The sequence below is a fragment of the Orycteropus afer genome, unplaced genomic scaffold (genome assembly GCF_000298275.1).
Source record: "Orycteropus afer afer isolate SDZICR_OR568_19922 unplaced genomic scaffold, OryAfe1.0 scaffold00089, whole genome shotgun sequence".
NCBI classification, from domain to species: domain Eukaryota; kingdom Metazoa; phylum Chordata; class Mammalia; order Tubulidentata; family Orycteropodidae; genus Orycteropus; species Orycteropus afer.
Window position 1 is genome coordinate 6,165,855 of NW_006921676.1, and position 21,802 is coordinate 6,187,656.

At 42.2% G+C, this 21,802-nt stretch overlaps 1 protein-coding gene across 1 annotated transcript in view; it reads right to left on the reverse strand.

Moving 5' to 3' along the window:
• Positions 1–8,888: 8,888 nt before the first annotated feature.
• MCF2L (MCF.2 cell line derived transforming sequence like) overlaps positions 8,889–21,802 on the reverse strand; it is a 342,209-nt gene continuing 329,295 nt past the window's right edge. The window contains exons 24-30 of the mRNA XM_042781158.1: positions 21,316–21,394; positions 21,069–21,135; positions 20,278–20,396; positions 14,126–14,247; positions 9,554–9,666; positions 9,366–9,469; positions 8,889–8,974 (exon numbers count right to left, since the gene is read on the reverse strand). Coding sequence (XP_042637092.1) covers positions 8,889–8,974; positions 9,366–9,469; positions 9,554–9,666; positions 14,126–14,247; positions 20,278–20,396; positions 21,069–21,135; positions 21,316–21,394 — 690 coding nt within the window. The remainder of the gene's footprint in view (positions 8,975–9,365; positions 9,470–9,553; positions 9,667–14,125; positions 14,248–20,277; positions 20,397–21,068; positions 21,136–21,315; positions 21,395–21,802) is intronic.

A 21,802-nucleotide genomic window follows, 5' to 3' on the forward strand; every position in this document is an offset into this window, starting at 1 on the left:
TCTGTTTTGCAGGGCCAGCCAGGAGAGAGGGCAGCAACCAGGGTCTTTACCTGGTTCCTCATGCCACCTTTCCTCTCAGCTGTCTCTCTGTTTAGCTGAGAAGGGCTGTGGATGCCCTCCCTGGGCAAGTGTCCCAATGCTGGTTCCCTCAGGAGCACAGAAGTGAGTTCTTCCCAGGGCCCTGCCAGAGACCTCCTCCCTGCCCAGCTCCCTCAGTGGAGGCATGCTTGCCTGCTTGATCTCTCTGCCAAACTGTCCCCTGTGGGGTATCATGCAGCCATTCGCCTGAGGCAATGACAGGTTGCCTCTTCCCAGGATGTTGATAGACTCATGGGAAATTCTCATCCTTGCCACTCTACTGTTACCCTACCCCTTCTCGAGTTCTCATTTCCTTGAATCAGGGGACTAAGCAGACGGCCAGGCTATCTTTCATGTGAACACTCAAATCTTTTGGTGAATTCTCTTGGACTACCCCATCCAACATAGCTTGGTTGGAGTAAAAGTACTTCCCTCCCTTATCCGGGGAAAGGGAAAAATCATAGCACTTATTACCAGACCAACAGCCTGTGACCAATGATTCCTTCTCTCCCACTTCTGCTTGTGTATTTGGCTGTCTGTTCGTTCATTTACTCTGCACAGAAAGGGGCTGGATTCCTCTGCTTTGGTAAGTCATGAGGGATGTGTGCTATCTTTAGCAGCAAGGATATGAAAAAGCCTTTGTTTGGGGTCAGTTTGGGCTCATTCTGGGGCTACAGGAAAATCATCCTTGCTAATCCCGTACTCTCACTCTCCTTTCACCAACCAACCAACCAATCAACAAAAAACCCAAACCCACTGTCTTCGAGTTGATTCTGACTCACAGTGACCCCTATAGGGTTTCTAAGGCTGTAAATCTTTACGGAAGCAGACTGCCTCATCTTTCTCTCATGGAGTGACTGGTGGGTTCCAACTGCCAATCTTTTGGTTAGCAGCCCAATGCCTTAAACACAGAGCCACAGAGCTGTTTCCTCCTTTCACAGAGGGGTCTTAATTTACCGTGTTTACCATATCTGGCTAACGCTCATTGTGGTGCTTGGCACAGATTAGTTGCTCAACGAATGTTGAATGTAGAAATGAGTGAATGAAGAGGTAGCTTCATCAGAACCACCTGGAGTGTTACGCACGCACGCACGCACGCACGCACGCACTGCAAGCTTTCCCCTGCCCCACCAAGTGTAAGAGATCAGAATCTCAGGGAGGATCCCGGGAATAGTATTTTGCAAACATCCTAGGCAATTCTGTTTGGGAAATTCAAGTTTGGGAATCAATGCTGTGTGATACTAATATTTTTCACTTAAAGAATAGAGTTTAAGAAATAATCGTAACATTAAAGATTATGATTTTGAGCAAGCTGTTTAAAATTTTTGTGTGAATTTTTTTGTGTGAGTTTCCTTGTTCAGAAATGGGAATCACCCCTTCTACCTCCATCTACTTCACACAGACACTGGAGTAAGTGGCCTGTGTAACACAAAACTACATGAAAGCATTTTTCTTATAAAAAGGTCACAAAAACTTGAGGTACATGTTATTTGCATGGGGCAAATTCTATTTTTTTTTTTTTTTTTTTTTTTAGAAGCTGGTATGAGCACTTTTAGGATGCTGCCTTTATTGAGAGGCTGTCTGGATAAATTTACTTGGAGTGGAAATGGAAACCCTGAATGTTCTGCTGAGAAGTGGGGGAGTGGAGAGGAGCAAAGTGGGGGAGCCTTCAGGATGATGGGAGACTGAGTACTTACGATGCAACCGGCTCTTCAGGACCTCCAAGTCTTAGGAGAATTACTAACCCACAAAACTCCAGAATTCCATCTTGATAAGAGTAGGAACAAGTTACATGTTCAGGAAAGTAAAAGAAGAAGGAGAAAGTGGACAAAGATTGGAAGAAAGTGCGTGCACGTTGTGTTTGTGTATTTTTAGAGGTTAAGGACAAGTTTGTCTAAATCCTGAAGGGGCTCAGAAGCCTTGGCTGACAACAGGGGAACACAGTCCCTAATGCGTGAAGCTAAGCTGGAAGTTCCTTCATAAAGTAATGCCATGTTGCACAGCTATGTGCCAAATTAGTCTCCAAAGTGGTAGCACCCATTTATACCCTCACCTGCAGTCTCTGAGAGTCTAGCACTTGGTGGTGTTAGACTTCAAATATTTCCCAACCCAGCAGCCAGGCACTGGTATTTCATTATGGTTTTAAATTCCATTTCCCTAACTACTAGCAAGGTCAAACACCATTTTATACATTTTAAAAAATTTATAATTGGGATATAATTTTACATACAGTAAAATGAACCCTTTCTAGCATATGGTCCATTTAGTGTTTACTACCCATCTGATTCCTTCTGTCCTCTGCTTATTCATATCTTTTGCCTGTATTATCACTTATTTCTAGGATTTTTTAAAATGAGTTTTTGCTCCTTTGTTTATAAATGTTGTAACTATCTCTTCCTGGTCCTTGTCTTGCTTCCTACCTTTGTTTATGGGGGCTACAGCTGTTGAGAAATTTAACATTTGATGTATTCAGATTTATCACTCTTTTCCTTCCAGAGCAGTTTAATTTTTGGCTTTTGTAAGAAATATTTCTCCTATAGTATTGCGGTGTAGTAAATTACTTAGTATGGCTTCTCTACCCATAAGTCTTTGTAAACTCCAAGGTGGGATTTTGTATGAGCAACTGAGCAGCCCCTGATTGCTGGAGCTATCCACCTGGGTTATTTCTGTTGGGCGTGGCACAATACAATGTTCTGGGAAGTTCCCACTCTCTCTCACGTGCTTAGAGTTCTGATGCTGTGATTGGCTAGTTTGACCACCCTTCTGGGCTCAAAAGGAGGCCTCCTGGAGGCAGAACTCTCTCTTACTGCTGGTGGAGGAAGATGTGCTGCTGAAAGAGGCACGCGCCCCTGAAAGAGACACGTGCTGCTGGGAAAGAGATACGAGAGACACGCATTGCTGAGTGAGACACCGAGGGACCAGCACTGCTGGGAAAAAGACTGTGAGAGACTGTTGGCTGAGGGACGTTGGGCTGGGAGAGAGACTGAGCGTTCTTCCTGAACTTGAGTTGTAGCCTGGTGCTTCCCTAATAAACCCCATAATCTGTGAGTTCTGTGTGGCCACTGCAGTGAATTATCGGACCCAGGAGAGAGGTGGTGGGTGCTTTGGGAGGAACGGTTGGTGAAAGGGCTGGAGGGAGGCAGCATGTCTGGCCTTGCAGTAATAGGCCTTGGGTTACTGCTGGTAATCCTGTCTTCCTCTTGTGGGGTTAGAGGAGGTCAGAACATGTGGCCTCCTCACCATTTTTGCAAGTATTAAGAATGTTCTGTTTTCTTCTAAGGGGCCCTGGTGGTGCAACGGTTAAGTACTTGGCTGCTAACCAAAAGGTTGGTGGTCCTAACTCACCAGCAGCTCTGCAGGAGAAAGAACTAGTGGTCTACTTCTGTAAAGACAACAGCCTAAAAAAAACCCATGGGGCAGTCCTACTCTCACATGGAGTTACCACGAGTCAAAATAGCCAGCAGCCACTCACAACTGTTTTCTTCCAAGCCTCTTAAAATGTTTATGTTTAGGTAAGAATTTAATTTTTCCAAATGGAAAGCTAGTTATCCCAACAACATTTACATTTGAGTAGGCCATCTTTTCCCCACTGGTTTCTTTTATCATCTCCATAATATACCAAGTTACCATGTACTTATATCTGTTTGGGAATCTGATTCTGTTCAGCTGATTCACTGATTTAGCTCTGTATCTCTACCACTGTTGTTACTGATTGTACCTTTCTAATAAATCCAGTTATCTGGTAGGGCAAGTCCTCCTCTTTACCCTGTTTTATCCCCAAAATTTTCATGTCTATACTCAGACTTCTATTTTTCCACATCAATTTTACAGTCAATTTCCTAATTCAGCAAAGTACTCCACTAGGATTTTGATAGAAATACATTCAACTTACAAGTTAAAGAGAACTGACATTTTGATGCTATTAAATCTTTGCATTCATAAATTTATTTCAGTTTTCTTTTACAACCATCTATAATGTTTGGTAGTTTTTTAAAAAAAAATTTGTAAACACTTTTTGTTATATTTATTTCTAGTATTTCCTCATTTTGTTTGACGTTAAAATAGCATTTTCCAATTCGCTGCTGCTAGGAATGTTAACGACTTTCTGTGGGTTGATCTTTTGGATTCAGTTCCAATAATTTGTGGATTCTCCTGGATTTTCTACATATGAAAATTTCCCAATCCGTGTGCCTCCTTTCCTTTTCCTTTGCTGTTGTAATCATTAGTACTTCCAAGTAAATAATTTTGAATAGCAGAGGTATCCTTGTTTTGTTTTCACTTTAATGGGGATGGCTCTGTTTAGATACTGACAATTTTGACTGTAAAGATCTTGTTAGATATAATCAATCCAAAAAAATTTTTCTTCTATTCCTAGTTGAACATTATAAAAGAATATTGAATAAAAAAGGATTTTTTGGTATGTGTTGAAATTATCATACTGTGCCCTTTAGCTTGTTAATACAGTAAATTATAGCAAAAACTTTTTTTTTTAATTGAACCATCCTTGCACACCCATGGCAAATTTACTTGGTTAGAATATATACTGTTTCTGTTTTAACATACAACTGTACTTTGAGTATTTTTTATTTGGAATTTTTACATTTATGTTCACTTTTTTCTTTTGTATCATTCTTGGCAGGTTTCATTACTAGGGTAAAACTAGCTCAATAAATTTGTTGAGTTGCTTTCTTTTTTTAATGTTCTTTGAAATAGTTTGCATAAACTTTTTGTGTAAGATATTTACCTTAAAGGTGTGGTTGAACCTCTAAAACCATCTTGGTCTGGTGTCTGGTATCAATTTTGTTTTCTTAGTACAATTCAGTATTTCTTTGTTATTCATTTACCCAAGTATTTTATTTCCTCTTAATTTTAACAATGTGTTTTCTTAAGAAAAAATTTCTACTTTACCTATTTTCAAATTTGTTGGCAGAAAAGTTGGTCATGATGGTTCTCTCATTTTAATCTCTTTTTTTTTGTAGTGAAGCTTTCAGTTTTTCTATAAATTAATCTGCTTTATTAGAATCCTCAAGAAACAAGATTTTGATTTTGTTGATTTATTATTTTCTTCTCTCGATTATACTAATTCCTTCTTTGTACTTTCTTACGAGTTTTACCGTTCTTTTCTTAGCTTCTTTAAATGCTTATTTTATCAGGTAAATAATTAAATGCAGTTAGGTTATAAGTATTGATCTAAACTGTGCTTTAGATGCACCCTATGAGTTCTGACAGGTGCTACTTCTGTCCAATTTTATCAGGATTTCCAATGATATTTCTTCCTTAACCCATGAGTTAGAAACATACTTGTAAATTTCCAAATACTTAAAAAAATTGTTTTTTAAAATTGTTTTGTAAATACTTTGTATACATCCCTTGTGTACTGAAGAATAATGCATATTTTCAATTTTTTAGGGACAAATGAATATCAATTTCTGTGAGATAACTAAAATCTCACCCCATATTGCAGATGTCAATTTTTGCTATTTTTGGAGATTTTTTGCTAGAAGCTTACAAGTTTGTGATTGTTGTGTATTGTGTAGTATCCTTTTACTCTATTAATTGTACTAAATCCCACCATTCTGTATGTTATCAATATTGCCACACCAGCTCTTTTGGTGTTTGTCTGCTATATATTTTTATTTCCTTCTATTTTCAACCTTTGTGTAAATTTTGTTTTATGGTCTCTGTGAGCAATTATTTACAGGTAGTTTCCAACTTATAACAGGATTCCATTTAGAAGACTCTGACATAAGTAATTTTTTTAGTTTTCATTATTATTGCCTTTTATTATCATGATCTATATAAATCCACAGTGTTGTGAACAGTATATCATAAAATTGAAAATATGCAAATGAACATCTGAGAATAACATCAGCAAATTACAGGCTGCAACGTATCACCAACAATAAAATGTACAAATGAAAAAAACAAAAACAAAAAAAAGGATGGTTGTAAGTGCAATTCATTGTAACTTAAGTTGGGAATTACCTGCATTCTGTTACGTCCAATTTAACAGTCTATCTTTCAAAAGGAGCTCTGGTAGCATAGTGGCTAAAGCACGTGGCTAAAGCACTTGACTGCTAACCAGAAGGCTGGTGGTTCAAACCCACCAGCCACTCCTCAGAAGGAAGGTTGGGCAGTCCTACTTCTGTAGTGATACTGCCTTGGAAACCCAAGGAGGGGTCACTATGAGTCGGGGCCAACTCGACGGCACATAACAACAACAACATCTTTCAATAAGTTGGTTTAAGACAGTTCCATTTATTGTGATTAAGATATATTTGGACTTATATCTCATGCTTTCTGATCATCATGCTTTTCTCCTTCTTGTTTCCCCACCTTTCTCTACTATTGAATTGGTAATCTTTTCTTATGTTACACCTTTTTGGTTGAGAAGCTGTCAATTATATTATTAGAATGGGTTCTTTACATTTCATTTGTTACATTTACATTTTTGCCATATATAACCTTGTTATAATTTTAATCTCATCATTGTCCAAAAGTAGAGCATATGGGATATTTGATGGCTCTGCATTATCCTAGCATCCAAATTATAGCAATCCATTTTAAAAATGTTGAACCATCCTTGCATTCCCAGGACAAATTCACTTGCTTAGGATGTATTACTGTCTGCTTCGTTCCTATTTTAACATGTGCTTACCCTATTATGAACACATGATCATACACCACAATGCTGTTAACATAAGACATTTAGGAAATTCTGCGCCTTTACAGATGAAGGCAGATAGAATCTCTTGCTTCAAACTCCATCCATACAATAAAGAACTCTGCTTTTTAAAATTTCATTTATGTCAGCAGTTAAAAAGCAAAAAAAAGTAACAGTGAATGAAACATGAGTTTTTAAAGTGCCTTTATGAGGAAGAGATCACAAAAAATAATGGGAAGTATCATGTTGAGATGAAAGGAACCATGCCTGAACAATATATTAAGTAAATTATGTTACACATCATTTTTCAAATAACTTATACACCAGAAGAAAAGCTACCAAGTCTTTGCACGTTTTCTATTTTATTACCATATTCTAGAGAGGTCTGGCTAGCAATGGACTTGCATACCACAGGGGGGCGCATGAGCACACTTACTCAGGTCAGGTTTTCTTGGAAACATCATAGGGAAAGACAAACTTGGTTGGCTCCAGACTGCAGTAGTGGATGAAAACTTACGGCGGGAACTGTAAAGTGACACATTTTCAGCAGCGTGAAGACTATAAATACATCCTTTACATCAAGATATATATGTACACACACATAAACATATATACATACATATAAAAATATTTGCCCCAACCAGATACAGAAAGTGTTTCGAAAGAACAGAATTTGTTTCTGAAATACACAGAAAACGGGTTAAAATGGAAGAGTTTTCATTCCAGTTCTTCCTTGATTTGAATAAAATAAATTCTCCACATTTATGGACTCAAGGTGATTATAATACAATACACGGGCAAGAAGATTTTATTCCATAAGCAGGAGAAAGGTCGTGATGGGAGGAGTGGATGGATAGCTTGAGGTACTGCCTGCATCTTATAAGGCTGAATATGAAGGAATCACAGGTATTAATTAAGCAATATTTGACAGCATTGGTTCACATGATACCCTGCAAAAATTGCATGTTTATATTTTCTTTAAAAACAATAAAAATATCCTAATTCAGTGAAGCGGTTTAAAAAAATTGAGTCCCCTCATTTTTTTGTTTTTGTACAAAAGAAGATTAATATTTTAAATTATAGTTTAAATTTTCTTTTGAAAATTAAACCTACACATGTAAAGGAAATTCCTTGATTTCTAACTGCTTTGGGGCATAAAAACACTGCCTGATTCCATCAAGGGCCATATTTTCATTCACCTGTGACCGGGTTATATGGAGCCTCAGGGAGGAGTGTCATCAGTTTCCATGAGAGAGTCCCCCAAAATCATTCAGTGATATAAACAACATGTTTCAATGTAAACCCCAGTAACAAAAAAATAGTTTTATATCAAATACAGTATCAAATCGTCATTTTATGTAAACACAGTGATCCTTGGTAAAGATTAGAGGCCAAAGTACCACAAAAAAATGGCCATGGGATTCATCCCTGTTTAAAAAAAACACTTGTAAAAGACCAAAGAGTAATCCCTACCCTTCACCCCTCTCTCCTCAAGCTGTTTGGTCAGTGATTCACTCACTTCTTTTGGGAACAGCTTCAAAAGTATGCATATTCCTGCAGAAAGCACCATACCAGAGATATCAGAAAACAAAAGCTTGAATGGCTGGAGCAAAGCCTCATTCCCAGGTGCTTAGAAAGAGATACCACCTACTGCATCTGCCTGAAGAGTCCAGAAAGGGATGTCTGGTGGGATCAGGGTTTCTGTTCTCGGCCTTCTGAGCCTTCTTCTGAACAAGTGATCTGTCAACCAGCAGCCTTCTCTGCTGTCCACTCCCGGCTGTTCCAAGGAAGCTTTGGTGTACTGTGGGTGCAATCTTCCTGTGGAAACTGGCTGCTGTGTGCTGGAGAGGGAGTTCCGGCACGAAGGCTAGAGAGCAGAACCTTCTTGAACCTTTCACTTCTGGGCATTTTCCTGCATTTCTGCATCTCGAAGTTTCCTAGACAGCCAGGCAGTTCTTCATTCAGATCTTCCAGGACTCTTTCTCATTTTTCCCAGGATTTCTTATAAAAGCACCATTCCCTCACCAAACTAAGCAAGCCCAAGCAAAAGAAAACTTAGAGATTCACATGCTGGTCCTACTGCTCTTCGGCTTCAAGAGTTTGCTCAAGAGTCTTTAATACAGGCAGCGAAAGCAGGCCTGGGCTGCTAACCCTTGAGGTCTGAGAAGGTGACATTGCAACTTTCGCTACAGCTGGAGGAATTGCTCAGCAAGGCGGAGCCAGTGCCCGACTCTGCAGGAGGAGGGGAAAACATCAGATAAAGAAATGGAGATTTGTTTCAGCTTTGGCTTTTTACCTTTTTTAAAAAAACACAAATAAAAACCACCCCCTTTTCTTTTCTTTTGGGAGTTCCTGGGTGCTGCAAATGGATAAGCACTCAGTTGCTAAGTGAAAGGCTGGAGGTTGGACTCCACCCACAGGTGCCTTGGAAGAAAGGCCTGGTGACCTCCTTCTGAAAGATAAACACTGAAACCTTATGGAGCACGGTTCTACTCTGACACACATGGCGTCACCATGACTCACCGTCAATTTGACAGCAGTTTTTTTTTTCCTTTTAAATTGTTTTTGGGATGTGACAGCAGGAGGGTCCAAGTGAAGAGAAGTGTGGTATGTGAGCTCTTACCTGAGCTGCTCAAGCACTGAGCTGATTTGGATTTGCTGATGAGTGTCCACAGGCTGCTGGCCGGCACCCACCCCTCCTTACTGGTGGTCAGGTTCCTAACATACCTGGAAGGGGTGTGGGTGTCAAATGGCTCTAGCTCACGTATTTAACAGGTCTTAGATGTAAGTGGACTGTGGGGCTCCTCTTACCAAAGTCCCTCATCGCCCTCGTGGATCACCTCCACCATGTCCCCGCTCTTCACTGAAAGGGCATCTGGGCCTCCTGTTTCTTGATCAGCCACAACTGTGTATTTACCTGGAATCTAAATGGGAGGGAGATGGAGCGAGAGGGATGTGAGAAAGCATAACCTTATTAACATTTGCCTCCTTTGAACACCAGCAGGCAAAACAAACACCACTTCTGCTTCTGTCCCTCCTCCCTCCCTGCAAAGACCAGCAAACAGTGGCTGTCCACAAACAGGCAAAATCATTCACGTGTGGACTTTAATTTGCCTGGTAATGTTGTTGTTGTTATGTGCCGTTGAGTCGGCCCCGACTCAGCCCTGACTCATAGCAACTCCTCCTTGTGTTTCCAAGGCGGTATCACTACAGAAGTAGATTGCCCAACATTGCCCAACTTTCCTTCTGAGGAGTGGCTGGTGGTTGAACAGCCAGCCTTCTGGTCAGCAGTCGCGTGCCTTAGGCACTACGCCACCAGAGCAAAATATTAGGTCTCATATCATGACTATGTTAAAAATAAAAAATGAACAAAAATTTCTTCAGCAATCAACCCAAACCCAACCCACTGCCATCAAGTTGATTCCATGTATTACAGAGAATTGCCCCATAGGGTTTCTTGGCTGTAATTGTTATGGAAGCAGATTGCCAGGTCTTCTACGGTACTGCTGGGTGGGTTCAAACCACCGACCTTTAGATTTGTAGTTGAGTGCAAACTGTTTGTGCCACCCAGAGACCACTGTTCAGCACTACACTGTACTAAGTAGGTACTGGTCCTCGTGGTCTGGCCACCTCTGCCTTTCTGCCCTCCTTTCTGCTCTTCCCCCACTTCCCACTCTGCTCCTGTCACACCGAGCTCCTTGCTGGGCTTTAAACACTCCAAACATAGCCCCCTCTGCCCCAGGACCTTTGCACTTCTTGTTCCCTCTTCCTAGAATGTTCCTCCCCTCCTTCAGGTCTTTAAATACTATCTTCTCAGTGAGGCCTTCCTTGGCTACCCATCCAAAATGGCAAATCCTATCATCTACTATCTCCTGACATTATTTTTTTTCGTTGGCAGCGATCATCATTTAACATACTATATATTTTACATTTTTTTTTTTAGCCCTCATGATAGATTTTTATCTATTTTGTTCCATGCTTTATCTGACTGGCACACAGTAGTAAGTGATAAATACATATTTGTGGAATAAATTCTAAGAATGAAGAACTGGACAACAGGAAATTCTTAAGGAGCTGGTACATTATTCAAGGAGACAAGGGGAATCCATAGCCTAATTTGATAGGTGTAAGATGACATGTCTAGGTGTGGCTAATGGTTAATGTACTTGGGTGACAACCAAAAGGTTGGAGGTTCATGTCTACCCAGAAGTACCTTGTAAGAAAGGCCTAGTAATTTATTTTTAAAAAATCAGCCATTAAAAAACCCCACAAGCAGAGTTCTACTCTGACATACATGAATTAGGAGTTGACTCAATGACAACCTTTTATTTTTTTAAGACAATAGGTAACCACAGGCAGCTAATCTGTAGGACTCAGCTTGCAAGGACTGTAGGAGTTTGGAAGCAGTGTGAACCTCTCTATTCTCACGCAGCCACCAAAATCTCTTAGCTGAATGACTCTGTACTTGCCTCCTAACTGGGCCTCTGCTTCCATTCTCAGCCATTTCCATAGAAGCCATAGTTTTCATTACAAAATGTAGGTGGGATTCTATCACTCACTCCCCTGCTACACGGAGGACAAACTCCAAACTCCTTACCAGGGTTTGACGCCTCCCAGAGTCTGCCTCCTGCCCACCACTCTCTCCTCACCCATCCCACACCAGCTCCACCTACCTCCTTACACTCTAAACTCTTCGTGACCTCTGACCCTTTGTGCTATCCATCTACTCTGCATTCTGTTTGCATCAGTCCTATCTAGCTGGCTCCTTCTCACCTATTGTGTCTTCCTACAATGTAGACTCCAGGTCATCGTGACCACCTGTGGTGGTTATGTTTATGTGTCAACATGGCTGGGCCTGGTTGAGTGGCTGGGCAGCTGGTGGTAGTTGTTCCCCATAATGAGACTGGCAATCATCTCCATGGTGGGATCTACCACAAGCAGCTGAGTAAGCTGCCTTTGGGATGTGGTCTGCTTCCTATATATAAGGAGAAGCCTTGGGGATAGTCTCTAGCTTATGGCACACTTGGACCCTGCATGTAGCTGTGCTGTTTGTTGTTCAGCAGCCTGCCATGCTCTGCCGACCTTGGGACTTACAATGGACTTAAATTAATGGTCTGCCATGTGGTTTGGTAACATTGGGACTATGCCTTTTTACTTGTCAACCTTGGGCTTGTCAGCCTCAGCAGCCAGCAGCTGTCTGAGTGAAGAAATGCCTCTAGCTCCAGTGGGCCAGGAGCAGGAGGCAGAGCTGGACTCCAAGGTTGAGGGGCTGTCACCCAGCCCCTAGAGTCTGGCACTTTGAATTTGGGCTTAAAGCACCCTAACTGTAAGAGAATAAACTCCTGTTTGTTAAGGCCATCCCATTTGTGGTATATTCTTGTCAGAGTGGCACTAGGTAACCAGAACACCACCCCAAGAATTCTCCTGCCATTTGCAGGGCGCTTGACTCTTCTCTTTCATAGTACTTTACCCTAACATATTTGTAGTTTAACACTTTTCACCCCTAGCGGAGTGAAAGCTCCAAGCGGAGTGGGATCAGATAGCTGCCTGGGCCACAGCTATCTCCTGAGGCCATAGCTCTTAACCAGACTGAATGAATGAGTCCTGCCTGAAATTCCAGAAGCAGTTATTGCTATCAGTGGCTGCTGAGTTAGCTCTTGACTCATGGTGGCCCCATGCGCAATGGACCAGAACGCTATACTGGTCCTGTGCCAGCCCCACGATCAGTTGCAGCCTGGAATGTTAGGATCTATAGGGTTTTCAGTGGCTAACTTTCAGAAGTAGGTCACCATGTCTTTCTTCCTTTGCACCTCGGTCTGGAAGCTCCACTAATACCTGCTCAGCATCATAGCAAGGTGCAAACCTCCACTGACAGACAGATGGGTGTTGGCTGGGTATGAAGTACACTGGCTGGAATCGAACCCAGATGTCCCACATGGAAGGTGAGAATTCTACCACTGAATCACCAACAGGCTATATAGTAAGTGTTGGAAGCTCATATGTATGAATGAAAAAGAAAAAGTTTTACTGAGATGTGAAGTGAATGGGATGACTAAAGGCAAATTCAGTTCAAACAGTCTGATGGATGTCTAACTGCATACTGCTCCTTCAGTAGCCATATGTTCCCCTTTCTTTTCCAGCCCCTTGTAGTTCCATGGGGCTCTGTGACTACTTCTGGCCAAGTGATGGAAGTAACAGGTGTCATTTCCAAGACAAAGCATCAGAGAGATGGTGCAAGATACTCTAGCTCTCTCACTCCTTACAAACTCAAAACTCACTGTCATTGAGTCATTTCTGACTCATAGCGACCCCTGCTTGGGTTTCTGAGGTAGTATCACTACAGAAGTAGATTACCCTATCTTCCTTCCAAGGAGTGGCTGGTGGGTTTGAACCACCAGCCTTCTGGTTAGCAGTCAAATGCCTTAGGCACTATACCACCAGAGCTCCCGCTGCCCTGGAACTACATGTCTCAGACTGTAGAGCTATGGGAGGGAGGCAGCCTGGATCCCACAGTCACTGCCTGGAAAGAAGCTGTTCTGAGTCATCAGACTCCATGGACTTTGCTGAGCAAGAGGTAACCCTTTACTGTGTCAAACTACCAAAGTTTCAGGGTTCATTTGTTACTGCAGAACCTGGTTATCATCACCTCTGGTCAGCATTAAACAAACTGTCTATCTGTAGGGCAGGTGTCTTACCTTTGGGATAGAATCGTGAATTAAAGGACGTGTAAATAAAGGGTGTGGAGTGTCCCTTTACCAAAGGGGAGTCCATCTGTGTGTTGGTTTAAAGGTGGCTAACCAATAGAATAATCAGTCATCTGTGGTGGCTTGCTGTTGCTATGATGCTGGAAGCTATGCCAATAGTATTTCAAATATAGCAGGGTTACCCATGGTAGACAAGCTTCAGAGGAGCTTCCAGCTAAGACAGACTCGGTGATCTACTTCTCAAAATTAGCCAATGAAAGGATAGGTCACAATAGAATATTGCCATAGAAGATGAATCCCCTATGATGGGAGGCACTTAAAAGATACTGTGGCTGTCACAGTGGGCTTGGGCACACCAGTGAGGTTGATGGTGCAGGACCAGGCAACGTTTAGTTCTGTTGTACATGGGTCACCATGAGTCAGAGCCAACTTGATGGCAACTAAAAACAGCAAACTCATAGACTGGGGAGGGGACCACATAAAACCACAAGGCTATAAGTTCTGGGCAACTGAAAATGAACCAAAATGAGCACAAAACATCTCTGAAATGCAGGAGCTATGAAAAGCTGTGATTAAACTGACAGGCTCCAGACTAAGGCAGGTCTTCTGGAGCTCCCACTTCCCAGGGAACAACAGCATCCCCACTGTGAGTTAGCAAGGGAAAGAAGGCGAAAGTTACCAGTTTCTTGGGACCTGCTCCGCCTTCTTCCTCTGCGTCGGATGAATTAATTGGCTCCTCTGCACTTGACCAGCCGTCGTTGTCTTCGGAGGCCTCCAATGAATGAGATGTTTTGCTCCAACCTAAGAGAGGAACAGGCCCCAGTAATGACCCCTCTTTATGACGGCAGCTCCTGCCCACATCTGTGGCCTGTGCCCGGCATGGCCTATGTAAGTCCCCACAAATCCCCTTTACAGGTTTAACTGCAGGGCCCCATGTAGAGCCTATCATCTTTCTAGGAGTTCATAAAGAGCTGGGCAGGACTCTACTTTAGACTTCCAAAATGCTTGACACATTGTGCTGCAACTGTGCAAATAATCTTAGGGATACAGGGCTTAAAAGCATTTACTAGCACCTGCTAAAGCAATGCAACAGAAGGCAATGGATTCCTAGCCCTCTCTTCTCAACAGCTGTACTTTATCATGCCTCCGGCAGGAAGGAGTCAAGCAAGGTTTTCTCTCTTTCTAAAATAGGAAAGCAATACCCATTTCCATCATTTTCAGCCACTTTCTGAGGAAATAGGGAAAATCTTTGAGTGGCAACTAACTGGAAACACCTACCACACTACCTATGTGTGAGCCCTACAGTAAATACCCATCCAAAGAGAAAGCATTTGCAATGAACACTGATCAGAATGGGGTCAGGAAAAAATAGTTTCTAACCAAAACTAATTCATGTTTATTGAGAGCATACCACACACCAGTCTGGTTCTAAGCACTGGATGTGTATTAACTCATTTAGGCTTTTCAACCACCTATAAGGTAGTTAGGGCTGTGATGCTCATTTTATAGATGAAAAAACTGAGGCACACAGGTGCCAGGTAATGTGTCTCAGGTTACAGAGCAGGAAGTGATGAAGCTGGGATTCAAACCCAGGCAGTCTGGCTCCAGAGCCAGTCCTCAGAGGCATGCACTACTTCCACTAGGCTAGCAAAGGGGAAATAAAGATGGAAAAAGCTTCCTTTCGGACTTAAGAACAAAAAGCAGCAAAACTCTCCATCACTAGCTATGTATCCCCAAACAGAAGCAACTGTATTACCCATTTTTGAGGAGATTTCAAGTTAAGTTGTGGAGAGATGGGGGATAATGACTTCATGATACTGATAAGCACAATAAACGCCAGGAAAAAAGCCGTAAGCCTAAGTTAAACTCCTATGGTATTAGGTCATAGTTATCCACATGATATTAAGTGACATTTTCATTAAGACACACAAGCATGTCAGGGAAATAAGTGTATTATTGCTAATCAGAGTTGAGCTTTGGCACATCCAATTCCAAATTCTATCTGGAGCAGCTGGCAGCATGCTTTTCCTTCAGAAAAAGAAGGTGATAGGTATATGAAGGAATGACAACAAATGCGTCACCAGGCCCCTTTTACTAAACTGCAGAGCCTGTCAAGAGGTGAACTGTCTATGCATGCCAGTTCCCAACTGTCAGTAATTTTGAAGGTTGGCAAGGAAAAGCAAGCTTTAGGGAGGAGTTAGAAAGCTGGCTTTTGCCTTAAATACATGGAAAAGGGAGCTGGGAGCCATGAGTCCCCCCATCAGCCGGCAGAGCGATGAGACCCAGCAGAGGAAGCGGTTGACATGTGGTCTGGGAGCTCAGAGGGCCTGTAGCACGCTAGCAGCCCCTGCACAGCAGGCTGGGCTTCACTGCACACACAGCAGGCTGCAGCAGGCTGCGAGAGCGCCAGCTTTACCTTCCTGCGGCACGGCTGCTGGGGCCAGCTGAGATGTGCTGAGCCACTTGGCCCTGCTCAGTGTCACTACCAGGCTTGCATCTGTCCAAGAATTTGGCAGTATCAGTTTTGGAGCTACAGATCCCTCCAATGTTGCCTGCTTTGAGTACTGCTGAGAGCACTGCGGGAGAGTCACACTGGGGCTTCTAGGCCTGACTCTCCCAGTCAGCAAAGGCGGAGATGCTGGGGTAGACTGTCTAGAAGAATCTTCTCCCCACTCCAGCCCCCCATTCTGGTTGTCACGAAGCATTTATGTGGGGCTTCTGGGCAAAACGGAACCAAAAGTCTGTTTGAGGACAATGTGAACAGAAAGATACAGACTTTTTTATTTGATAAGTTTCTGTGGCTAGAGAAGACAACACTGCCTTCTAAAAAAGTCTTTACATGGAAACCTTCACTTTAAAAAACAGTTTGGTTAGGGAAAACCTAGAGCAACTGTTTTGGGACCTCCAGAGAAAATAATGTTTTCTAGATCTAGTGCCGTGTCTGGCCTGTGCTTGAGGCTTCCGGAAAAATTTTCTTTAACAGGCCCTAAATAGTGGCATTTCATTGCAGTAGTGTAATAAGGAAAGCTAGCAAGTCAATACTGAAATCCAGCTACGCCTCAGGTAATAATCATGGAACTAGACAATAAAAATACTTGGAAGCTGAATAACTATAAGCTGTTGTCGTTGTTGTTATGTGCCGTCGAGTCGGCCCCGACTCATAGCGACCCCTCCTTGGGTTTCCGAGGCAGTATCACTACGGAAGTAGGATTGCCCAACCTTCCTTCCGAGGAGTGGCTGGTGGGTTTGAACCGCTAGCCATCTGGTTAGCAGGCAAGTGTCTTAGCCACTATGCTACCAGAGCTCCCAACTATAAGCTAGTACTGTGTTATTCTTTACCAATCAATGATGTTAGGGGATATTTTACAAGAAGGTATTAGGCCAAGGTGACTTGTGAATATGGTCACTTCTATTTTCTGCAAATATTTCTTGATATTGTCAATGGACTAAAGCAACAGACTGATAAAGCTTTTCAGGAAGTAAATGCTTGAGTAATTGCATGAAGACTTGTAATTCATCATCATCTGCTACAGACTGAAAAGGAGGAGGAGGATGATGGTGATGATGATGACTGACAGCTCAATCCCAGGCACTGTGCTATGGGCTTTAAGCACTTCATCTCATTTTTTTTCTTCATTACGACCCTGCAAGGTTGTTATTATCTTCACCTTATAGATGAAGCTTGGAGAGGTGGTAGAACCAGTATCTGACCCACAGTTAAGTGTGGCTGCAACCCTACATTCTCTACACAGCACAGGTTCCTACATAAAGGAGAAGGCAGGAAGGAAAATGCTTTAGGTGTCTCCAGGCCAGAAGTAGAAAACGTTTAATGAACAAAAAGATACCTTCCTGAGAGACAATACAGGATAGAATGATTGTCTTCTCTCCCAAGTACCTGGGTTGTGAGCAGCAGTGAGCTAGGGGCCTTGACCACTGTAGGGCATAGGAGACCCGAGGACAAGTTTCTTGCTTCTGTACTTCTGTGCCGAATGGCACAAAGAGGCCCACTTCTCTGGATCCTCGGGGATCAGAGTGTTGTTTCAGTCAAGAATGGGCCAGAAGTGGCGTCTGACAGTGTGGGTGGTCTCAGGGGTAGAGACTGTGGAGATACTGGTTCTGCAGGTTGTCTTTGAATTTCTTTTTAATTGTTTGGGAAACTCAAGAAGATTCAAAAAGTGAAATTCTCTCTGTGAACTTGAGACCTTCAACTTAGACCAGGGAAGTCTTTGGGTTTCCTAGGGAAGGTTTTACCCTTTGAATATGAGGTAGACAAGAAATAGGGCAGCCCAGGTTCCAGAATCAAGCCTCACACCATCTGGCTGTATGAGTTAGGGTGTCCTCTGTATAAATGAAGAGGTGGCTTCTTAAAACCAAAGGTTTAGCTTAGCTAATAAAGAATGTCTGCCTTGAGCACTGTGCTCTTTTAAGATCTATCCATAGGGGATCGAACTGACAACAGCAACTCGAAAAATTAGATAGGAACCTTAGGGGCAGTGAGTTTATGTTAATGGGGGAGGAACAGCTCAGAAAAGGAGGGTAGGAAAGGTTGCATGACTCGAAGCATGCAATCAATGCCATAGAGTTTTACATGTAGAATCTGTTATATTGCTGTATGTTTTGCTGCGTATATATGCCCAACAACAAGAACAAAAAATTAAATAAATGATGGGAAAAAAAATTGGAATTGGATTTGATTCTGGTCTATGTTTCCAAAATGGTGAAGCAGGAGGTGAGGGTTTGCTGCTATTGTTCTAGGGGCCTATGAACAAGGCGTTCCACAGCCTCAGACAGCTGCCGATAGTAAAACCCAACCAAACCAACTGCTGACCAGATGCCAAGAGCAACAAGTTGTTACCTGTAGTCACTAACTAGTGGCCAATGGGCACTCATGTAGGATCTGGGAGAGTCTGGCTGCAGAAATTACACGAGAAGCGTGAAGACCGTCATTGTATTTGTAGCCAGAGTCTCATGTTTTTAAATAAGACAAGAAATTTTTTTCTGGCTGGCAAAGGTTTACATTTTAGACAATGGGTAACGGCAAAACAGTGAGTGTTTCTAACTGGATGGATGGGTAAATGGATTGTCAATCCACGTTCAGAAGGTCAAATCACTCTACCTCTTAAACCAAAAGGAGTTGGATCGCTCTTTACTTCATGTCGCTTAGCTTTTTTGTCAGGACTGGTAGGAGAAGCTGCAGAAGGAGGAAGAGGCAAAAATACAACAGAAGAGAGACAGAGTGAGGAAATGCACCAAGAGAGATGCGGAGTACCATGTGAATTACCTCTGAGTTCACGCTGGAGTGACACACAGACACCTAATGGGCTTTCTTCCACTGACTCAAAAAACAGCCTTAACAGAACTCAACTGGCCAAGGATCTCAGGTGAAGCGAGAGGCCCAGGGTGATTAAGAGGAGATGAGACTGATCTACCGGTTGATTTTGGCAACCAGTATCATCATTTTATCAGGCCATCTGTAGGCACATTTTCTTAGTTTTGTAATGATAAAAGAGGTAGGATTAGAATTTGTAGTTTTCTTTCTTTCTGAAATTCATTCTTTCCCTCCTTTCTTCCTCTTTACTCCCTTCATCCCTATTTCCCTCCATCCCTTTTCTCTCTCTCTTAGTGAGGGGCTAAGTTAAGAGTACTTTATGAATTGGAGGAACAAAACCAAATTTTCTGGACCAGCGCCTGCACCAATGAAAAGAACCTTGGACTACAGTGGTTTTTAGCATCAGGAGGTGCAGTCCCACACAGACATGCTGGAAACTTCAGGGTTTGCTTCGTAAGCTATTTCAGCTTATTTCACTGCCAAAGAACACTCAAAGGTGATCAAACTTTAAGAGAACCCCTCTAAAGGGATTTTTTATTAGCTCTGTTCACCAGCAAATATACCCATAAGCACTTCAGTTCTCTGGCAGAAGAGTCATTACAGCTAGACGGTGAATGAACGGCAGGTGACAGGAGAAAGCAAGAAGAGGGGGCTGGAGGGAGAGAGGGAGAAGTTGGATCAAAAAAGCAAATGACAACTCTAGTTTCTGAGCAAGCTTTCACTTGAAAAGCTCAACTTCACTTCTCCAGAGAGGGGACACTTCCCTAAAGGATCACTTTGGCTATATGTATATCAGACCCATGAGCATCAGAAAATCAGTGATTCAGTGGAAAAAAAAAAAATGCATGTAAATGGGCTTAAGTGATGAAGGAGGCAAATGATTCCTCTTGAGGCCATCCCCATGAATGATCACCACACAAATGTACAACAGACACAGCACCACAGTGATGAACACTTCCAGAAAAGAAAAATGGGTGCCTTCTTTTTACCTTTCTGACCTTTGAGGTTAGCAAAGCCCTGCAGGGTAAAGCGCTTTTTGGAAAGCGCAGAACTTTCTGAGGTAGAGCTAGTGACTGTGTCATCTACAAAGGAAGAGAAAGAGACAAAAAATGTAGGGCATTGACAAACCCCAGCCAAAGGAGGGCCTGAGTCAGGTTTGCAAGGTGGAAGCAGGCCCGGTAGGCATGCTCTGGGGAAGTCGGAATTCAGGTCACGATTGGTATTCAGACTTTTGGACTCAAACGACATTTCTGGGGCTGGGCTGGCTGGCTGAGGAGCCTGCACTAACCTAAGATGGCTTCTTCTGTAAGACTCAAATGTTTTATTTAAGGTGGGTTCAGAAAAAAGGGCAATTTTGAACTCTTGACAAATGCTATTTGGTGTTAACAAGAAGCTGTGTATTTCTAACAGGAGGGTTGCCTCAGACCCACTAGTCTCTAGTAACGAACATGTAGCAATGGCCCCTCTAGTATATGTAAGGTTCACTTACAACAGACACCTACCTTTGCCCTTTTCTGGGGGCTTTGGCAATGATGTTGAGCTCACATATCCTTCCAGGCTTAGAGGGTCAGTTTTTCTTTCTTCCAACTTTTTGACAGTTTTTGTATTTCCTCTAGAGGGGCTAATGACATAAGATGCACCAAAAAAAAAAAAAAAGAAAAAGAAAAAGAAAAACAGTATATTGCCACATTAGTTTTTCAAAACTCTCCCTGATTTCTTATTCAGTCCTTAAAACAGTATATCTGTGTGTGTGTGGTAAACATACATGACAAAACATTTTGCATCTTACCCATTTTTAAGTGTACAATTCAGGGACATTAATTACTTCCACCATGCCGTGCAACCATCACCACTATCTATTTCCAAATGTTTCCATCACCCCGTATAGAAACTCAGTGCCCCTTAAGTGAAAACTCCCGTTTCCTTCTCCTAGACCCTTGCAACCACAAATACACTTTTTGTTTGTATGCATTTGCTTATCCTCGATCTTTCATATAAGTGGGATGATACAATACTTGCCATTTTGCATCAGACCTATTTCATTCAGCATGTTTTCAAGGTTCATCCAATTTGGTGACATGAATCAGAATTTCATTTCTCTTTATGGCTGAATAACATTCCATTATGTGTAGGCACCACATTTTGTTTATTTATTCATCTGCTGATAGAGACTTGAGTAGTTTCCACCTTTTGGCTATTGTGAATAATGCTACAGTGAACACTGGTATAGATAGAAAGCCTACTTTTTAATCTTGCCAATACAGTGATGTCTAAAGTGTGCATTTACCCTTACCTTGTGTTAGATGATGCGGGCAAAGGCAAACTCTGGGACTGCTCCAGTGCTCTATGCTGACTGGCCTCTACGATGAGGGGAAATAAACAAACCATCCATCCATAATATAAGAACTTGCATGTAACATCTTTACTTTGAAATGCTAAGATAGTTTACATAGTTAAGAACTTTGCAGTTGTTTTTGACAAAAGTAAAACTGCACCTGGAGCAAAAGCTAAGAGAAAATAATTGCCAAAGACACCCTTACCTCTACAAGCCTGCAGTTGGCTGGTCAACACTTTCCGAATTTCATTCACCCATGCTGCTTTAATTTCAGGAGTTGGCGCCTGTCCCCACAAAAGAAATGCCAGTGGATAAGAATGGAAATGCCTTTAAGAAATAAGCTTTGGAATTTTTACTCTAGTAACTTCTAAGGACAACCTTAGACATTTTATAATAATTGATCACTGGACCATGAGAAATAAGAGGAGGAAAAAATGGGTGGCCACATCCCTTTGCCATTCAGACTCTTTGTCACATGAGCAGGAACATGACTGTTAAACGGGCTGTGCAGGGTTCAGTTCCTGGCTTTAAGAGGGGCTTAAAAGCCAGCTGATGGACTGAATGATTGAACCAATATCTGTGTAATAACTCAACTATTTCAATATTTTTTTTTTATTAGGATTTGGGTGAAGATTTACAGAGTAAATTCACTTTTCATACAGCAGTTCACATATACTTTGTCTCATGTCATT